The sequence below is a fragment of the Schistocerca gregaria genome, chromosome 3 (genome assembly GCF_023897955.1).
Source record: "Schistocerca gregaria isolate iqSchGreg1 chromosome 3, iqSchGreg1.2, whole genome shotgun sequence".
NCBI lineage: Eukaryota > Metazoa > Arthropoda > Insecta > Orthoptera > Acrididae > Schistocerca > Schistocerca gregaria.
The window spans coordinates 628,182,556-628,205,045 of NC_064922.1; the positions used below are offsets into that span (position 1 = coordinate 628,182,556).

Below are 22,490 nucleotides of genomic sequence, written 5' to 3' on the forward strand. Positions count from 1 at the left end.
GTCCTAGGGTCAGTATTGCCTCACATGTTCCAACATTTCTACGTAATCCAAACTGATCTTCCCCAAGGTCGGCTTCTACCAGTTTTTCCATTCATCTGTAAATAATTCGTGTTAGTATTTTGCAGCTATCACTTATTAAACTGATAGTTCGGTAATTTTTACATCTGTCAACACCTGCTTTCTTTGGGATTGGAATTATTATATTCTTCTTGAAGTCTGAGGGTATTTTACCAGTTTCATAAACCTTGCTCACCAGACAGTAGAGTTTTGTCACGACTGGCTCTCCCAAGGCTGTTACTAGTTCTAATGGAATGTTGTCTACTCTGGGGGCCTTGTTTCGACTCAGGTCTTTCAGTGCTCTGTCAAACTCGTCACACAGTATCACATTTCCCATTTAACTTCATCTACATCCTCTACCATTTCCATAATATTGTCCTTAAGTACATCACCCTTGTATAGACCCTCTATATACTCCTTCCACCTTTCTGCTTTCGCTTCTTCGCTTCGAACTGGGTTTCCATCAAAGCTCTTGATATTCATACAAGTGGTTCTCCTTTCTCCAAAGGTCTCTTTAATTTTCCTGCAGGCAGTATCTATCTTACCCCTAGTGAGATAAGCCTCTACATCCTTACATTTGTCCTCTAGCCATCCCTGCTTAGCCATTTTGCACTTCCTGTCGATCTCATTTATGAGACGTTTGTATTCCTGGTTTGTGATAATAGTAGCCTAAGCCTATATCAAGAAGACGAACCTCAATACAAAAGGAAATGTGGAGTAGTTAACGATGAATCGTACAAACGTAATTTATTCAGAATACAAGGGTGAAAGTAGAGGGTTATGTTTTGTACTATGTCAAGGAAGTACCTACAAAATATAAGCCCAGCGGTATCATTTGTAAGTGCAATGCCAACTGTTATTTAAACATTAACCAGGACATCATTAATGAAGTGTCAAGATATTTTCATTCTCTTGAAAATAAAAACTGTCAAGATATCTATACTCAGACTCTGATTGAGGTTAATGAAGTTAAGCACAGATGGGGAAAACAAGGTCCAGACAAAAGGTTATGCACAGAAAGCGGTAGGCATACTGAAGGCAGTTCTGAAAGAAATCACTCTTACAGTTATAATATAAAGATTGGTGGTGTACTAAAACATGTTTGTAAGAATGTTTTTATGGAATCCATGGTATATCACACAACAGATTAACAAGAATTTGCCAATTATTACTTCTAAATACTACCCCTGAAGACATGATGGGCCAGAGCAGGCATAGCAATGCTCTTCCTGGCAACATTTGTGTACATATCCACGATCATATTGAAAAATTTGAAGTTAAAGAGACCCATTATGGTGAGCACCACAAAAAGTATTTGGATGCTCGTTTAAATGTCACAGAACTCCATGAGATGTTCATTAATGACAACCCTGACTTAAAAGATGCTACCAAGTACCATTTCTACTATTCTTATCTTCTTGAAAAATTAGGATATTCGTTCAGTCGACCACAGGTTGATGTATACAGTCAATGTGAAAGCCTAAATACAAAATTGAAAGATAAATCCTTGAATGACAGTGCAAAACATATGGCAACTGCAGAGCTCATTGTACACATGAGGGGGCCAAGATGTTTTATATTAGGGTAAAAGATGCATCTCAAAATGACGAAGAAACCACCACTTTGTGTTTCGGTTATGTGCAAAACTTGCCACTCTCAAATATTCCTGTTCAGGAAATTTTTTTATCAAGGCAGTTATGGGTTAACGTTTTTAGTATCCATGATTTGGAAAGCAAAAGGACCAAAACCTACATTTATCATGAGGGTGAAGGTAACAAGTCTCCAGATGAGGTGTGCAGTTTTTATTGAATTGCATAGAAACTGAAATATCCAGTAGAGTAGACAGACTGACTCTTTTTAGTGTTGGTCTATCAGGACTGAACAAGAACCACACAGCTGTTAGGTATTTGATGAACCTCTGTGACAAAGGGCGATTTGACAGTATCACCCAAAACTTCCCTGTTCGTGCTCACTCATATTCACCATGTGACAGAGACTATGGGGCTATAATGCATATTGTGAGAAAAGTTGACTGAATTTATACACCAGAGCAATATATGGAGCTTATACTGAAAGCCAGTAAAACAAATCATTTTACTGTACACAAAGTTTCCTTCAAAGCTACCAGAAGTTTCAAAACAGGGTGGCCTCATACATACAAAAAGCTTACAAACTGAGATGAAACTTTTGGTAGAGGTGTTGCTAAAGACCAAAAGGAGGATTTCAAGAAATTCAGATACAAATAATATTGTTACAAGAGTAATACAACTGGAAAAGTGGCAGTAAAGCCACATATTGATGAAATCATTCAGTCAACTTTCACACTGCTGAAAACAGAACCTGCTCCTGACTCACCCACCGATTTTGCCTACCCATCAGGAAAAGTAAGTTTATGATATATAAGGCAACTTAAACAAAAATTACTGTTAGGTGTAACTATTTTCTTTCATTCAAACGTTTATCTAAAATATTGTAGAGCAGTCTCAAATAATATTTTTTTTTTGGCCACTCTCCATTCATGTTTAGGTCTGAGCCCTTCCTTCATTATTTTTTCATGTTTCTATCAATATCCAGAAGCTGTGAGACATAAATGCCTGAAGACCTTACCTGGTGAAGTATGAAACATTTTATGACAGCATTTTACATTGACGTACTACAGAGGCAGAATGTGCTGTAGAAGTTGTTTATGAGGATTGAGTAGCTGCTACCGTGATGATTGAAATAGTTGATTATTTCATCTGTGTATTAGAAATGGACAAAGTTGGTGCTTAACTGGTTTCTGAAATAAACAATGCAATTGCTCGCACATGAGGGCCCAACAGGATGAATGGCTGTAGTGTGTGATAGCTGGGATCTTAACCTACATTACCATATAGACGTTTTCACAAAGTCGACTCCATCACTGGGGACCTCTCCTTGTCAGTTAACCCTAGCACCACCAAGGGGTGGCAAAAATTACCCACGGTATTTGTTTTATTTGTTTAATATATTTATTTGTTGGAGTGAAGAAGCAAGAATTTAGGTAGCTGTAGAAAAATATGTAGAGTATGTCATGGTTTTATAGAATTTGTGAATTATTGAAATCTATCTATTTAATTTAAATGCAGGCAGTTTTTGCACCACTGGGTAAACAAACAGACCACAGTTCAATTTGTGTTCTATTATAAAGATCAAGATAAACAAAAATTTAAGGGACTGTCTTGAACACAACATTACAGCAATGCACACTTTTCAATTGCAATTAACAAAATACATAAAACAGCACCACCATTCCATACACAAACTGATCTACTTCTCTGATGGTGCTGCAAACCAATATAAAAACGAAAAAATTATTAACATCTCCTTTCACAAAGACAGTGTACTTGAAGCAGAATGGCCCTTTTTTGTATCATGCCATGGGAAGAATGTGTGTGATGGTGTCAGGGGTACAACAAAGGGAGCTGTCACAAAAGCTGATCTGCAGCGGACCTATGAGAACCAGTAATCTGCAGCGGACCTATGAGAACCAGATCTTACCACTTCAAGAAATGTCTTTTTTGTAAAGAACAAGTAAAAGGGATTACCTATGTTTTTGTAAAATGTGAGGAAGTATAAGAACATTGTCTTGAAGGAACAATTTAACACTTGTCAGAAGATTAAAGGCACCTGATCTTCTCATTATTTTTATAACTCAGTCACACTACTTCCTCAAGTGTAAGTTCACATCAACAAGCCCTGTTAGCCAACTTCATTGCAGTGGAAAAATTGTACCACTGACACTTCAAAATAAGGACATAGGGGCTTGCATTTGTAGCAAACGGTGGTGGATTGCCAAAGTTGATAATATTGGTTGTCAAAACCAAGATGTGCATGTGTTACATTTTACCACCTACCAGGGCAAAGGAGCTCATTTAAAAATGTTCGAAATGATCAAGTCTGGATTTCTGTTAAAGAGGTACTGAAGAAGCTGTCTCTCCTGGAATTTACAACTGTGATTCGGCATACTTTTAAGCAATGCCAAAACTGAATTAAGAGATTTCCCTGTTGTTCAATGAACAATATAGTAAAAACAAATAAAGTTAGAACAAGATAATATAGTTAGTTGGGTAATTCCTTTAAGAAAGTGATCACAGATATTATGTAACTGATATACTTTATCCATTAGTTCAGATACTGCAGATGTTAAGAATTTTTTTTTTTTTTTTTTTTTTTTTTTTTTTTTTTTGGGGGGGGGGGGGCATCACTTCCCATTGAATCGCAAAGATGCCATTTATACTGAAGTTTGATATTATAAAGGTCTATTAAGTGTATAACTTTCACATTTTTATCTGGTCCACTAACAAAGACAATTAAAAAACATTTTTTTAAATAGTGTAATTTTTTAAAGTGTAATAAGATTCTCACAATTGATACTCAATAAAAAGTAACTATACTGTGTAGTGTAACAGCACAAAAAATATTAAGGCTGAGAAATTACTCCTCCTTTGGAAAAATACAACTTCAAGCTATAACAAATATCTTAAGGAATACATTCAGCTATGTGATCATGGTTTTAATTTATGGGCCAGTGTGTGCTGAACTAAATGCTTCTTATTTGTAAAGTCTGAGGCAACCCATGAATGAATAATTTAAAGAACTGCAGATACTTGTAAATGCAAAAGAATGCTTGTGGCCTGAAACAAAAATGGCTGTTGTTTCTAAGTGATAACCAATAAAACTTGTTTAATAATATTTTTGAGGGAATTCGCCCACCAATAATCAAATTTTTCTGAGGTGGTCAACCAGCCAGTGTTGGACCACTTGGTATGGTTTGACCTTACTGCAAAAAACTAATAAGAAAGAACAAAAATGTCTTGTAAAAATGAAATGAAAAATAAATGAAAAAAGACAGTTGTTGATATACACCGGAACTAAGAACAGTAAAAGTTTCTTCACTTTTTCAGTCGCTGCAAAAAATTAACAAGGTTATCTATGAAGCCAAGAAATTGTGTAACTGGCAGTTTATATTCCACTCCAGGAGTAAATATTGAGACTTGAGGTGAGTTACAGTGATAAAACGCGATGTACTGCCAGTCTACAATTTTGCAAAGAATGGTGTTCTGTAAATTTCAGGCATAAATAACACAAATTAACAAGTAACATCAAACCAAGAGGTGGTACCAAACAAGTGTGGAAACATGCCTTGTGCTCAAAAAACACTGTTTTTCACATAAGGCAGAAACGTAAAATTCTGCTAAGTGTGTGTGTGCGCGCGCGAGTATATACCTATCCTTTTTTCCCCCTAAGGTAAGTCTTTCTGCTCCCGGGATTGGAATGACTCCTTATCCTCTCCCTTAAAACCCACATCCTTTCATCTTTCCTTTTCCTTCCCTCTTTCCTGACGAAGCAGCCGCCGGTTGCGGAAGCTCGAAATTCTGTGTGTGTGTTTGTGTGTTTTATTCATTGTGCCTATCTACTGGCACTTTCCCGCTTGGTAAGTCTTGGAATCTTTGTTTTTAATATATTTTTCCCATGTGGAAGTGTCTGCTTGTGTCTGTGTATGGATGGATGGATGGATGTGTGTGTGTGTGTGTGTGTGTGTGTGTGTGTGTGTGTGTGTGTGTGTGTGTGTGTGTGTGCGCGCGCGCGCGCACGAGTATATACCTATTCTTTTTTCCCCCTAAGGTAAGTCTTTCCGCTCCCGGGATTGGAATGACTCCTTACCCTCTCCCTTAAAAACATCATCCTTTCATCTTTCCTTTTCCTTCCCTCTTTCCTGGTGAAGCAGCCACCGGTTGCGACAGCTCGAAATTCTCTGTGTGTGTTTTATTCATTGTGCCTATCTACCGGCACTTTCCCGCTTGGTAAGTCTTGGAATCTTTGTCTGACCAAATTTGTAAGCTCATTAATCTTCAAACAGCATTTATGTATGTTTACAGCATTAAGAGATCTTATATTATGTCATAAAATCAACAGGAAATCAAAGATTACTCCAAGAGCATCAGAATTTCATAAACCATATGAAATGCATTAGTATGCTTAAAGTGCACATTTGTATGTCCAGATTCATGCACAAGTAGGTCCACACATGGTGAGGTTTTTGGGATGCCAATTTTCTTGGAGTACCAGTACTGTATTATCTGAAGTTCGGTTCTTTATTATGGCACTGTGTCATACATGACAGTGGATGAAAATGTGCACTTGAAATAGCAAACAGCTGAAACTAGCCAATAATGTGGAATGAAACTCTTCACTTCAAATTGACTGCCTCTGCAGAAAAGATTAATGAAAGCCAGATTTTTTTAGCAAGCCAACAAAAATAGCCTCATTGTTCTGCAAGATGATTAATGCTTGATTGCCAATACCGTGGAAATAAAATAAAAATCAAGAAACGTCTCAGACAACATCTTTTAGTCTTCCATAACTATGTGAATGTATTTTAGTTCAGTTAATTCTCCTGGTCACAAAAATTAATTTTGTTTTCATTTGACACGAGACCTGTAAACGAGAAGGAAACAGCAAAATCACGAAATGTAAACATGGGTCATATGGGGACTACCCCCACTACAACTCTGACTGATCTGCGCATATGTGAAGTTGACAGCTTGGGCGTGCCAGAAAATTTTTTCCAGATAGCATGTGGCTGCTTGTTGCTACTGCTTATATGGCTAACACTTCAAGTAACTGGAAGCTGAAGAAGGCCCTGCGTGTGTGCATGAGCCTGCTGGCAACTACTCAAATAAAGCCAATGTAAACAGTGTGACGTCACGCTCATTGAAAGTTTTCATCCTAAAGCTACTTTGCTGTTGGCACTCTCCTGTGTATGCACTGTGTTCTGTTGCTGTAAATGGCACATTTTCTTTGCAATTAAGGGTTTGTTTCACTTTGGTGTTTTTCTTTCTTTTATGTTTTATTGCTGCACTATAATTCTGAAGAAGCAAGCTAAATTAAAATTCCTTGTAAGAGTATCAGTTCTTAACAGTCAAATTCACAAAAATTTAACTGAAATTTAAAACAATGAAAATTTCAAGAACTCTTTAAAAAAAATCCCCAAAACTCTTTAAAAAAATCCCCAGAACTCTTTAAAAAAAATCCCCAGAACTCTTTAAAAAAAATCCCCAGAACTCTTTTAAAAAAATCCCCAGAACTCTTTAAAAAAAATCCCCAGAACTCTTTAAAAAAATCCCCAGAACTCTTTAAAAAAATCCCCAGAACTCTTTAAAAAAATCCCCAGAACTCTTTAAAAAAATCCCCAGAACTCTTTAAAAAAATCCCCAGAACTCTTTAAAAAAATCCCCAGAACTCTTTAAAAAAATCCCCAGAACTCTTTAAAAAAAATCCCCAGAACTCTTTAAAAAAAATCCCCAGAACTCTTTAAAAAAATCCCCAGAACTCTTTTAAAAAAATCCCCAGAACTCTTTTAAAAAAATCCCCAGAATTCTAAAAAAACTTCCCCTGAACTCTAAAAAAAAAATTTCCCCAGAACTCTAAAAAAAATTCCCCAGAACTCTGGGGAATAATTCAGCCAGAGTTGCACAAAGGTCCAGTAAAGCTGAACCATACAGTCTTTGTCAGTGTCCCATAACTTGAGATCTTGTTATTCAAACACTTCACAATCAAATATGACATCCAAAAATGCCTTCATATGTTTTTAAAAAATCATGATAATGATTATCATGTTCTCTCTCTCTCTCTCTCTCTCTCTCTCTCTCTCTCTCTCTCTCTCTAACATGCAGCGTATTCCTCCCCAACTCTCCAATTTCGTCCTTACCAAATGTGACAAGTGGTGTTGCAATATTTAAAATGAAGTAAAACATAAAAAAAATTATTATTCACAGATATTGTTCATTGGACATGGTTCCTTATAACTGACAAAAGAATATTAACAGCAATCACACGTTTGTTACACATATTGTGCTAATATTTGTGTTCTTGTACACAATGAACTGATGTGACATCTGTTTAGTTTCCGAAAGAAACCTAGTTCTGGAAGTCTGAGGATTTATTAAAATTGCTGTGGCTCTACCATGGCACACACTGCAGGAAGTAGACTATTTTTGTTACATTTGATGGGCTGTATCTCCCATGCTATGAAATGGTTCAAATGGCTCTGAGCACTGTGGGACTTAACATCTGTGGTCATCAGCCCCTAGAAGTTAGAACTACTTAAACCTAACGAACCTAAAGACATCACACACATCCATGCCCAAGGTAGGATTCGAACCTGTAACCGTAGCAGTCACACAGTTCTAGACTGAGTGCCTAGAACCGCTTGGCCACCGTGGCCAGCTTCCTATACTATATTACAAACATTTATTTATTACTGGCAAGAACCTTGCTTGCAGAGGAAGTAATAAAAATTACCTTCTCATCATCCCGATGTGCAAGCAATTGCTGTGAATACTTCACCTCAGCAGCAAGGGTTCTAGCCTGTTGCTCTTGTAGTTCTGATTTTAAATTTTCTATTGTAATCTTGGTATTTTCTAATTCCTTGGAACAGTCCTGAAGTTTGACCTCAAATGCAAGAGCAGCTTCGAGATCTTGTTTCAAATCAGCAATCTGTTGAGAAAGTGCTGCTATATGCGTTGCTGCTTCTTGCTCTCTGCAAATAAAAGAAATAATATTGGAGGTAATAAAGTGACGTAAACCGTGCAAACAACAGTCTCTTCAATATTTGTTACATGTATTTCACGCTAAGCCATAGTCAAGCACAAATAGGTGGTACAACCTTGGAATAAATCAACCTAATTGTAATCATGCTAAAGAAAAGTATCTTCAACACAATGTGTGCAAACACATTCTCTCTCTCTCTCTCTCTCTCTCTCTCTCTCTCTCTCTCTCTCCACAAGCATATGGTTGACTCACCTAAACCATGAATCTTGCATTGTTCTACTTACTATACATTTACTCATTTACACTGTATTTATATTCAGAGAAAGAGCCTTGGTTGACTTAGTTTTCCCTTAAAGCATTCTGCTGCTACCTCTACTTGAGTGTATCTTCATAGTTATTGTTGTTATTAACATATTATCTACAGCCAGATTGTTGACAGTTTCATATACACTACTGGAAAATGAAAAAAGAACACTTTTTGACACAAGTGACTGAAGCATGCCACCATACTTTAATGGGAGGCAATGAGAGGGCAGGTTATGCAATGAACAAACACGTAGCATTCCAGTCAAACTGGTAAGCGCATTATCAGCTGTGGAATGTAGCAAGCTCTGCAGGAGTTCTTCACTTCCAGAGCGAGAAGTGGTCAGTTTGCTGTGGCATAAAAAGCTCCTTCTGCACCTGCAACTTTGATAGCATGCAGTGAAATGTGGACATGAACCATTTGTGCACAAGCGACTGAGTTTGAGCGACGAGGTATATTGAGTCTGCGGAAGGCTGGGTGATCTTACCGCAGTAATGTGTTAGACATGGGTCAAGGTGTCTCCACAGTGCACTGATACTGTGGTCAGTGGTCAGCAGAAGGTGCACATGCCCTCAGCCTGGGTCCAGACAGCGGCGTCACACAGATGCACACTAAGGTTGTCGCATCTTACGAAGTTAACAGCACCATGACTTCAAAACAAATTAAGGACACTGTTACTCCAGGCATATCACCGAGCACCATTTGCAACCATCTCTGTGAAGCAGGCTACATTCCTGCCTGCCGTTTGGGAGTCTACCACTCAGGCCCCAATGTTGTGCAGTCCCCTCCAGTGGTGTCAAGATAGGCACTAATGGAACAACTTGAGACTTTTTGCCTTCAGTGATCAGAGTCGCTTTGGCTTTGGGTCAATGATGGCCACACACATAGGTGGCATCCTATAGGTGAGTGCCAACGTCTGGAGTGTATATGACAGGAGCACACAAGGCCAACACCCAGCATAATAGAGGGGGGGGGAGCCATGTCTCACAATGTCCATTCTCCTCTAGTGATCGTTGAGGGAACATTGGGCAGTGTACAGTACATCCAAAACATCATTCAGTATGTTGTGCTACTGTTCGTGCACCTACAAGGCGGTACACTTTTCCAACATGACAAGGCACATCTCTATGTGATAACTTCAGCTAGCATTAATGAGAAAGTAGGGCATAAAGGGTACTAGTGCTGACATTTTGCATGCCCTATCGACTGAATTCCACATGTATGGCTCAGTTAGTGTGAGTATTTGTTGTATATATCCTCAAGAATGCATCAAAAAAATATTGTTCTGGTGGGTTGACCAATTCATTGTGTTCTTTTTTCATTTTCCTGTAGTGTGGATAAGTGCTGGCACATCAATAGACACACAAACACAAACATACACACAAAATTCAAGCTTTGATGTGGACGGATGTGTGAAGCTGGCCATCAAACCCACCAACAAGCAACAGTACCTCCATTATGACAGCTGCCACCCATTCCATATCAAACGGTCCCTTCCCTACAGCCTAGGTCTTCGTGGCAAACTAATCTGCTCCAGTCCTGAATCCCTGAAACATTACACCAACAACCTCAAAACAGCTTTCACATCCCGCAACTACCCTCCCGACCTGGTACAGAAGCAAATAACCAGAGCCACTTCCTCATCCCCTCAAACCCAGAACCTCTCACAGAAGAACCACAAAAGTGCCCCACTTGTGACAGGATACTTCCCGGGACTGGATCAGACTCTGAATGTGGCTCTCCAGCAGGAATACGACTTCCTCAAATCCTGCCCCAAAATGAGATCCATCCTTCATGAAATCCTCCCCACTCTACTAAGAGTGTCTTACCGCCGTCCACCTAACCTTCGTAACCTCTTGGTTCATCCCTATGAAATCCCCAAACCACCTAACCTACCCTCTGGCTCCTACCCTTGTAACCACCCCCGGTGTAAAACCTGTCCCATGCACCCTCCCACCACCACCTACTCCATTCCTGTAACCCGGAAGGTGTACACGATCAAAGGCAGAGCCACATGTGAAAGCACCCACGTGATTTACCAACTGACCTGCCGACACTGTGATGCAGTCTATGTGGGAATGACCAGCAACAAACTGTCCATCCGCATGAATGGACACAGGCAGACAGTGTTTGTTGGGAATGTGGATCACCCTGTGGCTAAACATGCCTTGGTGCACGGCCAGCACATCTTGGCACAGTGTTACACCGTCCCGGTTATCTGAACACTTCCCACTAACACCAACCTATCCGAACTCCGGAGATAGGAACATGCCCTTCAATATATCGTCTCTTCCCGTTCTGCTTGTGTCTGTATATGTGTGCATGGATGTGTGTGTGTGTGTGTGTGTGTGTGTGTGTGTGTGTGTGTGTGTGTGTGTGTGTCTATCGATCTGCCAGCACTTTCGTTTGGTAAGTCACATCATCTTTGTTTTTTAATTAAAAAAAAAAACCATGCACAGGTATGGTAGCAGTGCAGGTTGCACCTGAAACAATTGACGTGCACTAACACAAATATTTTCTTCCATCATTATAACCACAAGTTTCCACCAGAAGCATTTCACTGTATCGAGGTAAAACCATCGTCAGTGGTCTGTGATTAAAGATATTTACAATTTGATTTGTTTTTAAGTTAGAAAAACCATTTGTTAACAATATGTTGATTTTTACTTATGGTGATTTCTCCTTGGTTTCATGCCAACATTGGCAAACACTGTCTGCTAGCACATCTTTGGTGCCTTTCTTCATTAGATACGGACACTTGTAGTCTAATCTTTCAATGCTCTGCAGAGCTAAACATTTCTCACACTTTATGCAGCACACATTTTCACACACCGCTGTTATTTTTATACTTCTAAGCATGTATTGTGTTTTGTAGTGTTGCCAATATTACGTTTCCATTAGTTTGTCTTTACCTGCATGTGTTTTGTTCTAATTAATTATGTTGCTGTGAATTTATATACTGTGATGAATAATGAAGGAATAGCTATGGAGTGGTTTATTTATTTGTTTATGTTTATGTGGGAGGGAGAAGCAATGATGAGTGGACATAAGGGTATAGTAGTGTGACGGAGTGTGGGTTGGAGGAAAAGGTGAGGAGCAAGAAATGAAATGAAACTGGGAAAGGGCATGGGGGTTCAGAGAGGTAAGGATGGAAAAGGTTATTTTCTTTTTCATGTGATTTTTTTTTCAATTATTTTATATAGTATCTGGTTTCCAATATTTATCTGGTCACTGAGCACCTGTTTATTTTGTGTTAATGCTTCGTGTATGTGGAAATTTTCTTGGCAAGGAGGAAGGTTTCTGGCTTCACTGATTCTTATGATGTTCACATCTTTTTCAATATTGCTTAGTCTATGGTATTCTTGTTTTAGATGGTCTGCAAATGTTGAATAGTTTGTACCGTATTTCAATGTTCTGACATGTTGTTTATACCTTGTGTCGAAAGTCCTATCACTCACCTCAATGTACATTTTTTCACAATCAATACTCACTTAGGAGAATAAAAATAAACAGTAAGCAGTGACGCATGAAAAAGTGTGTTGTGTAAAACGTAAGAAATGCATAGTTCTATGAAGCAATGAAAAATTAGACTGTAAGTATCGTATTTAATGAAGAAAGACACCGAAGATGTGCTAGCAGATGGCGTTTCCCGATGTAGGTGAGAAGCCAAGTGGAAATCACTAGTAAAAACTGACATATTGTTAATGAACTATTTAATCTTAAAATCACACCAAATAGTAAATAACTTTAATTACAGACCACTGATGATGCTTTACCTCAATAATATTAAACGCTTCTGGTGAAAATGTACTGACTGAACAAAAATACCGTAAGGAATTGAAAAGCAACTACGAACAATGTGGCCCCACAAAAGAAGAGTCTAAGAGTTTTACCAATTGACATTAAATTCACGCAAGCTCAGTTTTTAGTAGTATCTTCATGTATGCAAATACGTAACACTTGGTAAATAGTGTGTTTTACACTAAATAACTCGTGCAACTGGACATTAATGATAGCTTACAAATGGCACTTTGAAGACTACTACTCAAAGAGTGTTTCTCTACAAGGCTTACAGAATATCTCACTAGTTTTACACTACAAAAGAAGAAGCTACAGCATGTCATTTGAAGTAAGAATACAAATGACTGTGTAAGTATGCCATGTAACTTCCTTCTGAGCGGTACGTGTGGCTTCCAAATGCAGTAAGATACATATATTTTTCACAACTTCAACAGAAGAATTTGTGCATTTCTTCACAAACTGATAGCAAATGTACTTACAAAATGTCTTCTTGTAACGAACATACCATCTAAATTTTGTATGTTCTCTGCTCTCAGCTCTAAAATTGTTATTCATTATTATGTAAAAGTAAACTGTACAATGTACTGCACCAACCTCTTTGCTGAATTATCTCTGAATAAATTAAAATCTTCAATCAGCTTCTGGTGATCCTTCTCCAGTTTAAGACACGAGTCCTTATAAATTACTGAATGTGTTCTTGATGTTTCCAAAAGTTCTTCTGTAGTTTGTAACTTTAACCTACAGTTCGACAATTCAAGCTCACTCTCTTTAAGTTTTCTAATTAGTGTATCTGCCTGATCATCTGTAACAAAACCAATGCAACAGGAGTTTGTATGCTATGTCATAAAACAAAGCTGATTCATAAAGTCATGCCTTACAACAGGAATCTTACTACTGGAAAATTCAAAGACTGTCCTGTTAAATGACACTGTGAGATAATTGTAAAAGGGTCGCTCGTCGTAAAATGGTTTCTCAGAATAGCAGAAGGAACCATAAATCATTCCGCAACAGTATAACAAATGTTGAACCATAAATCATTCTGCAGCAGTATAACAAATGTTGATACAGAACAGACTAATTGTAAAAATAGCCCATAATGCTCCATGGAGATGAAATAATTATTAATTTTTGACGATCATACAGATAAATAGATAAGTACCACCAATGTCAGAAGAAAATGAAATTCAAAGTTAAATGAAGGGAGTTCTACATGTACTTTACACAGCTCTACAGAAGGCAGTTGCAAAATGGTATTAAGGGAAAAATAGTGTGCAAAGAATAAAATAAGACAGTACAATTGACACAAAGAAATAGAAATGCATGGAGGAAAAAAGCAAAGATAGCCTATTCAGAGCAATGAAGGAAAGGTAACACCACAGAAATCACTGTCAATGGCCTACCTTTTATGGATGCGTGTCACAAGGAATATCACTAAAACAGCACAAATGTGCAGCTTATAATGTCTGTAAACACAATCATAAGTAACACAAAATGAAAGTGAGGAGACAGCAAATTTCTAGAAAATGATGACATGAAACAAGAAGCTTTGTGCCTGAATGGAATGGCCTCCTCCATGCCAACCAGTATAGATGCTATATGCATTGATCATGTGAAAACCCAACTAACACTTTTCTCTAATGACATACTGAAAGGCATGGATCAAAGTAGTCATGCACACATCGTATTCCTTAATTTTCAAAAGCATTTGAGTCAATACCACATCTACACTTACTAACAAAAGCACAGGTGTATCAGTAATCAAGTGAAATTTATGACTGCATTAAGGATTTTTTGGTAGGGAAGACGCAGCAAGTTATCTTGGATGGATAGTCACTGATAAATGTAGAAGTTAACTTCAGGTGTGCCCCAGTGAAGGGTCTCTGGACCCTTGCTATTCATATTGTACATTAATGACACTGTAGACAACATTAAGAGTAACCTCAGCCTTTTGCAGGTGATGCAGTTATCTACTGTGAAATATAGTCTGAAAGAAGCTGCAAAAATAATGAATCAGATCTTGATAAGATTTCAAAGAGGTGCAAAATTCGCAACTTGTTTTAAATATTCAGAAATGAAAATTCTGCCATTTCACAAAAGGAAAAAAAAATAGTATCCTGTAATTACAGTAATAATGAGTCACAGATGGAATCACTACATTCATACAATGCCTGGGTGTAACAGGTTTAACATGAAACAGAAAGATCACATAGACTCACTCACAGTCATGGGTAAAGCAGGAAGCAGACTTTGGTCTATTGGTAAAATGCTGAGGAAATGCAATCAGTCTACAAAAAAGATTGGTTACAGATCCCTCATGTGACCCATCCTAGAATATTGCTCAACTGTATGGGACTCATACCAAATATGACTAGCAGGGGATGAGTATATACTCAGAAGGGCAGCACGGACAGTCACAGATTTATTTGATCCATGGGGGACTGCAACACAGGTGCTGAAGGAACTGAAATGTCAGACACTTCAAGAAAGGTGCAAGCTGTCCTGAGAAAGCCCCCCCATGGACTACCGCCTTAACATTGGTGGGGAAGGTGTGTGTTTCAATGACCCACTGAGATATGGTGCGATGAATAATGTTCCTGGTAGGATCATTCATGCCAGACTAGTTAGCTGATGGGACAATGGACAAAGTGCATTTCCACAGAAGCCTCCATTCTTGGGAGTACGGGGGTGGCAACCAAATGAGCCTTAGCTAAGTCTGACATTACTTCACTTACTTGTATCAGACTTTCTCTGTCTTCTTTCCTATCGGCCCCTTTTGGGCAACTCTTGGCTTTCTCAATCCCAATGTTATTAGGTTTTGAGGCTTGAGGGTGTCTTTCATTTTTCCTTTTCTATCTTGATGGGGCACTTGCCTGCTGAGGATAATAGAAGGAACCCACTGCCTTGTATGAAGAGGAGAGCTCCTCAAAGGCTAAGGGGACCATCCCTGACAAAAGCACTCCGTCTTCTGGCCACAAGTGGCCCATCGGGACCATCCAACTGCCGTGTCATCCTCAGCTGAGGAAGCAGATAGGAGGGGCGTGTGGCCTGACAGAAAAGTCAGCCACCAAACAGGCTGTGATGGGTCAGCAAGTAGGGTGAAGGGGTGACTTCTCTGCCACATAAAATGTATGTATGAGGGGATATCAAAAAATAACCAGAATTATTTATGTAGCGAAAAATACTGCTCACCTTTATTCAAATTCGACTACAGACCTTCAAAGTAATCTCCCTCGAGCATAATACAACAATGTTCAAAACACTCCCTGAAGATCCTTTCTGATAGTCTGTTGAGTACAACAAAAATTTGATTGTTTAGCTCTCAATCACTCTGAAAACAACACACCCGAAGCTCTTTTCTACTGCAGGAAATTGGTGGAAGTCACATGGTGCTAGGTCCAGTGAATAAGGATGACGTGGCATCACCTCAATGCCTAATTCAGTGACTTATTGTTTTCTGAGTCTTGATGGAATGATGAAGCAGTGCATTGTCCTGATGAAGGATCCATTCCATTTCAGCAAGATGTGGTCTTCTAGTTGCAATTTTCCTCCTTAATTGCCTCTTCAATACATCACAATTGTAATCTGCAGTAACAATATGTTGCTCATCCACCATACGATTGTACACAATGCCTTGTTTATCGAAGAAGACAAGATAAATGACTTTTCTGCACTTGGTTGAACTTTGGCCTTTTTGGGTATTGGAGATGAAGGGTGTTTCCATCTCACACTGTCCTGTTTTGTCTCATTTGCTGCAAGTAAGACTCCAAAAAAATCTGGTTCATCCTGAAACCTTCTCTTCCACTGTTGCCATGCCATCACATGGTGAGCCTTCTGTTTGTCACTGATCATATGAGGCACCCACTTTGCTGCAACTTTTCTATAGCCTAGAACATTTTGTACAATGTCTTCAGTTGATTCGTAGCATACCTCTGTTAATGATCTGTTATCTCTGCAATCTCTGTTAACTACAAACAAGTATTCTTGCAACATGAGATCAATTGTGTTGTCGCCAGTTTCAGTCTTCGAAGTTTATGATCTTCTGGGAGTGTGGAGCAGCCACAAAGTCTTTCTACCCCACCCCTCCCTCCCGAAATTGGTTAGGCCACAGAAAAACTTGTGTTTTACCCACGGGGTGCTCTTTGTAGGCTTGCTGCAATGTTTTCAGTGTTTTTGATGGTGTTTTGTCAAGAACACAAAATCTAATTGACTCGCACTGCTGCAACTTGAGATCAATGTTGAGTACAGTACGCCTGTTCACTATCACTGCCAAGCAAAATAGATGGTACTACTTTCAATAGGACAATTCAGAATATGGCATTTACAAGTAATGTAGCCATGTTTGGTTGAAATAAAGAATATTTGCTGTAGTTTTGAAACATGAAGCACATTGACTTGGCTTGGTAATAAGTATGGAAAAATAAAATATATGATCAGCAACAGAAACAAAACAAGGTGGAGAAGGGCTTGAAAGAGTAAATCAGTACAAGTATTTGGGAGTACTGTGCAAGATATATGGAACACTATACAAAAATGGTGCTTGGAGAATTAGGACCAGTGCAGAAATGTATAAACTCCACAAAACTCCATGAGCGACCATAGATATAAAGGCACAAAGTTTATAGAGGTTGGGCACGTGCAGAGAATGTAATAAGAGCAACTGCCAAAGAAAGTGCCAACTGCAATGCTAAAGTGTAGCCAATCAGTGGGGAGACCAATACTGCAATGGCTGGATGGTGTACAGACACAGTACGAAACTGGAGGAGGCTGATGAAGTCGAGAGAGGATTGGAAGGGAAAGGTAGTCAACAAGGCCCAGACCCTTCATGGGCTGCAGCACCGGAAAATAAGAAGAACAAGATTCTCTAGAAATACACAACTTCCTGAGTACCACTCCCCTAGGAATAATGAGGTCAGGATTACACTTACTGCAGCATGCTTAGAGGTTTCTAAAAAAATCTCCTTCTTGCACTTCATTCATGACTGGAATTGGAAGAAGCCCTAGTAACTGGTACGGTAGTAAGTATCCTCTGCCATGCACTTCACAGTGCTTTGCTACAATGTGGATGTAGATGCAGTTGTAGAAGTGAAATTTATAATACAATATGTTGCACAATAATTACGTACTGACTATTTCGCACGGTATACTATTGGTAAAGTCAGGACTGTGCGCACCGACAAAGAATAAGTTACACTGTTCAGCTTCTTGTTGGGGTAACTATTTGTTGCTGAATACTGACAGTGCCGCAAAAAACAAAATTACACTTGAAAACTCTAATCCTAGCTTTCGGTACTACTAATTCCTTCCTTGAGGAGGAGAGACAGACAGGTTGTGGAAGGTTATAAAAGAGGGTCAGGTCACTCAAGCTCATGTAAGATGAAGGAAGATGAAGGAAGAGACATCATCAAGACGTACATTGCAAAGAAAGCATTGTGCTAGCTTCAGTCCAGAGAGGATGATGGTAAAGAAACAAGCAAAGGTGAGTTAAGATGAGGGAATAGTGCAATTAAGAACCAGGAGGAAAAGGAGATGCGCAAAGAACTTAAGAGGGAGATGGGTCAAGTGGAGAAGAATGAAGGCTGAAAAGTAATAATAGAAAATAATTAAATAAGAGATAATAAATAAATCATATAATAAATATTAATTATATAAATGATCATTATAATGAAAAAAAGATGAGAGATACTATTCTAATGGACGTCAAGTCTCGGTGGGTACTGGTATGCAAGGATAAGCTGGGGGCCAAGTTCATAGAAAGTAGTGTTTGAAAGGTGGTTTCAAACAGCCATGTGGTGTTGCTGGCAGTTAAGTCCCTTAAGTCATGCTGCAGTGCTTAGTCCCCAAGATGGACAGGCAGGTAGTTATTCTAGATCCACTCATGTGCTAAGCCAGTTTAGCTGTTATCATTCCTGTACAAAATGCTTCACACTGGACACATGCTACTTGGTAAACTAATGTGCACACTTTTGCAGGTTCCTCTAATTTTGATAATATAAGATTTATACACATTGCACTATTCATTTCATTTCTCTTCCTCTTAATTCACATTTACTTCTCGTTCTGTGCTCACAATCTCTAGGCTGAAGTTGGTATAGGGCTTACCAATATACTATCTTTGACCACCTTCTCTCCTTGATGCCTTCCCTTCATCTGTATCTCCTCTTATCCTCACAACAGCTGGGACTCTTCTATCCCTGGGATCTGAGTGGTTTGCTCCTCCTTTCAGCCTCACCCAAAATACCCCTCCCAAAATGATAAATTTTTGTTCTTTTATACGTGTACTGGTATTACTAACAATTTCACCTCTTGAAGGTAAGTACTGAACAGCAATTCTGTTTCTTAACTTTTAAAGTTTTCTTAAGAGAATTTTCCTTTTGATACAAAGAAATAAATTAGTAATTTACAAATCTTTTTTCCCTTTGCTGTTATGGTCTTGTATACAAATACAGCGATATGTAAAGAGACAGACTATGGCACTGCGGTTGGCAACACCTATGTAAGACAAGTGTCTGGTGCCACTGTTATATCGGTCACTGCTGCTACATTATCAAGATTTAACCAAATTTTACACCTCACCTGGGCCTGTCAACACCGACAATGGACTGCTGATGACTGGAAACATGTTGCCTGGTTGGGTGAGTCACGTTTCAAATTGGACTTAGCGGATGGACGACCACAGATATAGAGACAACCTCATGAATCCATGGACCCTGCATGTCAGCAGGGGACTGTTCAAGCTGGTGGAGTCTCTGTAATGATGTGGGGTATGTGCAGTTGGAGTGATATTGGACCCCTGATATGGCTAAATATGACTGACAGGTGACGCACATGTGAGCATGCTGTCTAATTATCTGTATCCATTCATGTCCACTGCCCATTCCAACAGACTTGGGCAATTCCAGGAGGACAATGCGACACCCCACGCGTCCAGAATTGCTACAGAGTGTCGCCAGGAACACTTTTCCAAGTTTAAACACTTCTGCTGGCCACCAAACTCCCCAAACATGAACATTGTTGCCCATATCTGGGATGCCTTGCAACACACTATTCAGAAGAATCTCCACCCCCTCATACTCTTATTGATTTATGGACAGCCCTGCATGTTTCATGGTGTCAATTCGCTCCAGCACTACTTCAGGCACTTTTGCGTGCTCGCGGTGGCCCTACACAATATTAGACAGGTGTACCAAAAGACAAGACACTGTTTAAAGTTGTTACCAAATATCTCAAAAAGTTGTTGACTGATTTACTTCAATTTTTACATGGTACTCTTATAAATATTCAAATGAACATAGGCTATTTGTATTTTGTTTTAAACTACAGTGTATAGGTTTTTTGTTTCACTAACAGATGGAAAGAAAATGTTGTGCTGTGATGTGAAAATGTGTGGTTTAGCTTTCTTTCTTGCGGTCAGTTTTAACTACGATGTCAGGGCATGTAACCATTAGACAAATTGTTTCCATATATATTCTTTCTTCTGATATATAATTTTAGATAAAAATTGCATACACAACAATGTGTTGTTTTGTTTTCTTCCTTGCAGCCGGTTTCAATAGAAAACAGGAAAGATGTATTTATAGCTTATCGGCTTATGATTAGAATACTATTATGGAATCAGAATCATCTGAAATTTTGAAATCCTTCCCACTTGCAGAATAAAACTATGCAAAACACTGTCACTGAAATTACTATCCTCACAGATCCAGGAGCTGGAGAGATGTCTCTCATACCCTGCATACCAATGATCCCAACCAATTTACCCACTATTTTACGCGCCTTCAATTTGCAATCCAGGTTTTGTCGTAATACCAATGTTTAAAAGGCTGAAAGTCTGAGAGGGAAGAGGGGGAAGGGGGGGGGATATATATACAGTGAGGGGGAGGGGAGAAGGTAATGGACACAGTGAGGGGGAAGGAGGAGTTGGGCCAGGAGGGAGGGGGAGGAGGAGATGGAAGGAGGAAGGAGCTAATGAACAGAGAGAGGAGAATGAAAACAACAAAGGGTGCCGGGAGTGGTTGGGGGGGGGGGGGGGGGGGTTGGAGATTCGAATACATGTTTAGCAACTGCGAAGCACTGCCGAGTTGCTGGCTAGTTTACAATATATACACAAGCAATCACAACATTTTAATAATTACTTCTCTCTTACCAGGTGTTTTTTAACTGCATTAACGTCTCGTAGGACTTCTGCAAACTGTACATACTACTTAAACAAGGGTGCTTTCTAAACTACCATTATAATATTCTCTTCCCCGTAATATTAGTTTTGGACACCTAAATAGAAGATGTTCTGAAGACAATTCAAAGATTGTTTCAAAGCGCGAAACAAATTTTGTAACTTCATCTACTGACAATCAAACCCATATTTCCCCTTAAACACAATATTCTAACACATAATTAGCAAGTGATACTGACTCATGTGTTCTACACTACACTATGTAATTAATCTGATAAATTTAAGGACACCCTTACTTTACAATAAATCAGAAAGCACCTATAAAACGTGGTTGTGTATTGTTTCAACACTGTACTAACTAATATCAACGAAATGGATGAAGATTTGTTTGATGACAAATGTATTATCTTGAATGGCACAGTAATGCCTCTAGAAGTTCCATAGAACTATACAAACAGCAACATAAAAAACTGGCCATTACTGTTACACGTCATAAAATCAAACAGAACAAAAAAGAAAACAAAACCGTAGTTGGCAATATCAAAATGAATCAAATAAATAAATTCCCAGGGAGAACATAATTTGGATAACGTTTTTTATGAAACAATTTCAGGACACTGCACTTTTTTCCAAAAGAAACCTGTTTTTTAAAATTATTTTACAACTATACCTTTTCCTGTAAGTACTTTACCTTTCTCACTGCTCTGTGGTTTAGTTATTTCAGCAGATCTTTTTGCAATCACTGAAGAAAGCTCAGTTATCTGTACATCCTTATCTGTCAGACGCCGTTCAAGGGACTCAATTTGCTGACTTAACAAAGTGCATTCTTTTCTTGAATTTTCCACTTCTTTCTGCAGCCTTCTAGAATCCTCAGAAGATTGTTCTTGTGATTTCTGAAATACAACCACACAATATCGTCTTAAGCTTGTTTTTAATAAATTGACTCCTGAATGCTGAATGTGACTGGTCATTAGCAACTCATTTCTTGATGGGCAACATATGCAAGTGATGTCAAGTTGTAACCTACATTCGTAAATAATGGATGCCAAATTCAGCCCTGTATTAACCTCTTCAAAACAAAGTTTGAACATATTTAGTCTCTACACAGACTACTAGTTCTGCAGAAGTACTGAGGAGAAATAAACAGTGGTTTATCAACTTGTTTTGCCAATTAGGTTCACAGACTTTACAAAGTATGACTATTTTATACACCAATATATTATCTAAAGATAAATGGCATAGATTGCTGGGAGTATCCACATGAACTTTGTCACAATAAAAGATTCCAATAAGAATCCAGTTTTGGCCAACAATAGTCAAAAAAAAAAAAAACTATACTTTGCAATCACGTACAAAGGACTGACAAGGGAAACTCCCCATTGCAGCCCCTCAGATTTATTGGTAAAGTGGCCCACTGGGTAGCCCATTAAAAACTAAATACAGATCAAGCTTGAAAACAGGAAGAAGCTATACTGAACTGTGAAAAAAGAAGCAAAATAGGAACAGTGAACGGTCCAAGCACAGGACGTTCAACATCAAGCAAATTGCAAGAATCACAGCATTATCGTCGTGTGATCACTGTAT

General features: G+C 38.7%; 1 protein-coding gene across 1 annotated transcript in view; it reads right to left on the reverse strand.

Annotated features, from left to right (window-relative positions):
* LOC126353882 (nucleoprotein TPR-like) overlaps positions 1 to 22,490 on the reverse strand; it is a 342,294-nt gene that overhangs the window by 170,796 nt on the left and 149,008 nt on the right. The window contains exons 13-15 of the mRNA XM_050003086.1: positions 21,598 to 21,799; positions 13,331 to 13,538; positions 8,383 to 8,620 (exon numbers count right to left, since the gene is read on the reverse strand). Of these exons, the coding sequence (XP_049859043.1) occupies positions 8,383 to 8,620; positions 13,331 to 13,538; positions 21,598 to 21,799 (648 nt within the window). The remainder of the gene's footprint in view (positions 1 to 8,382; positions 8,621 to 13,330; positions 13,539 to 21,597; positions 21,800 to 22,490) is intronic.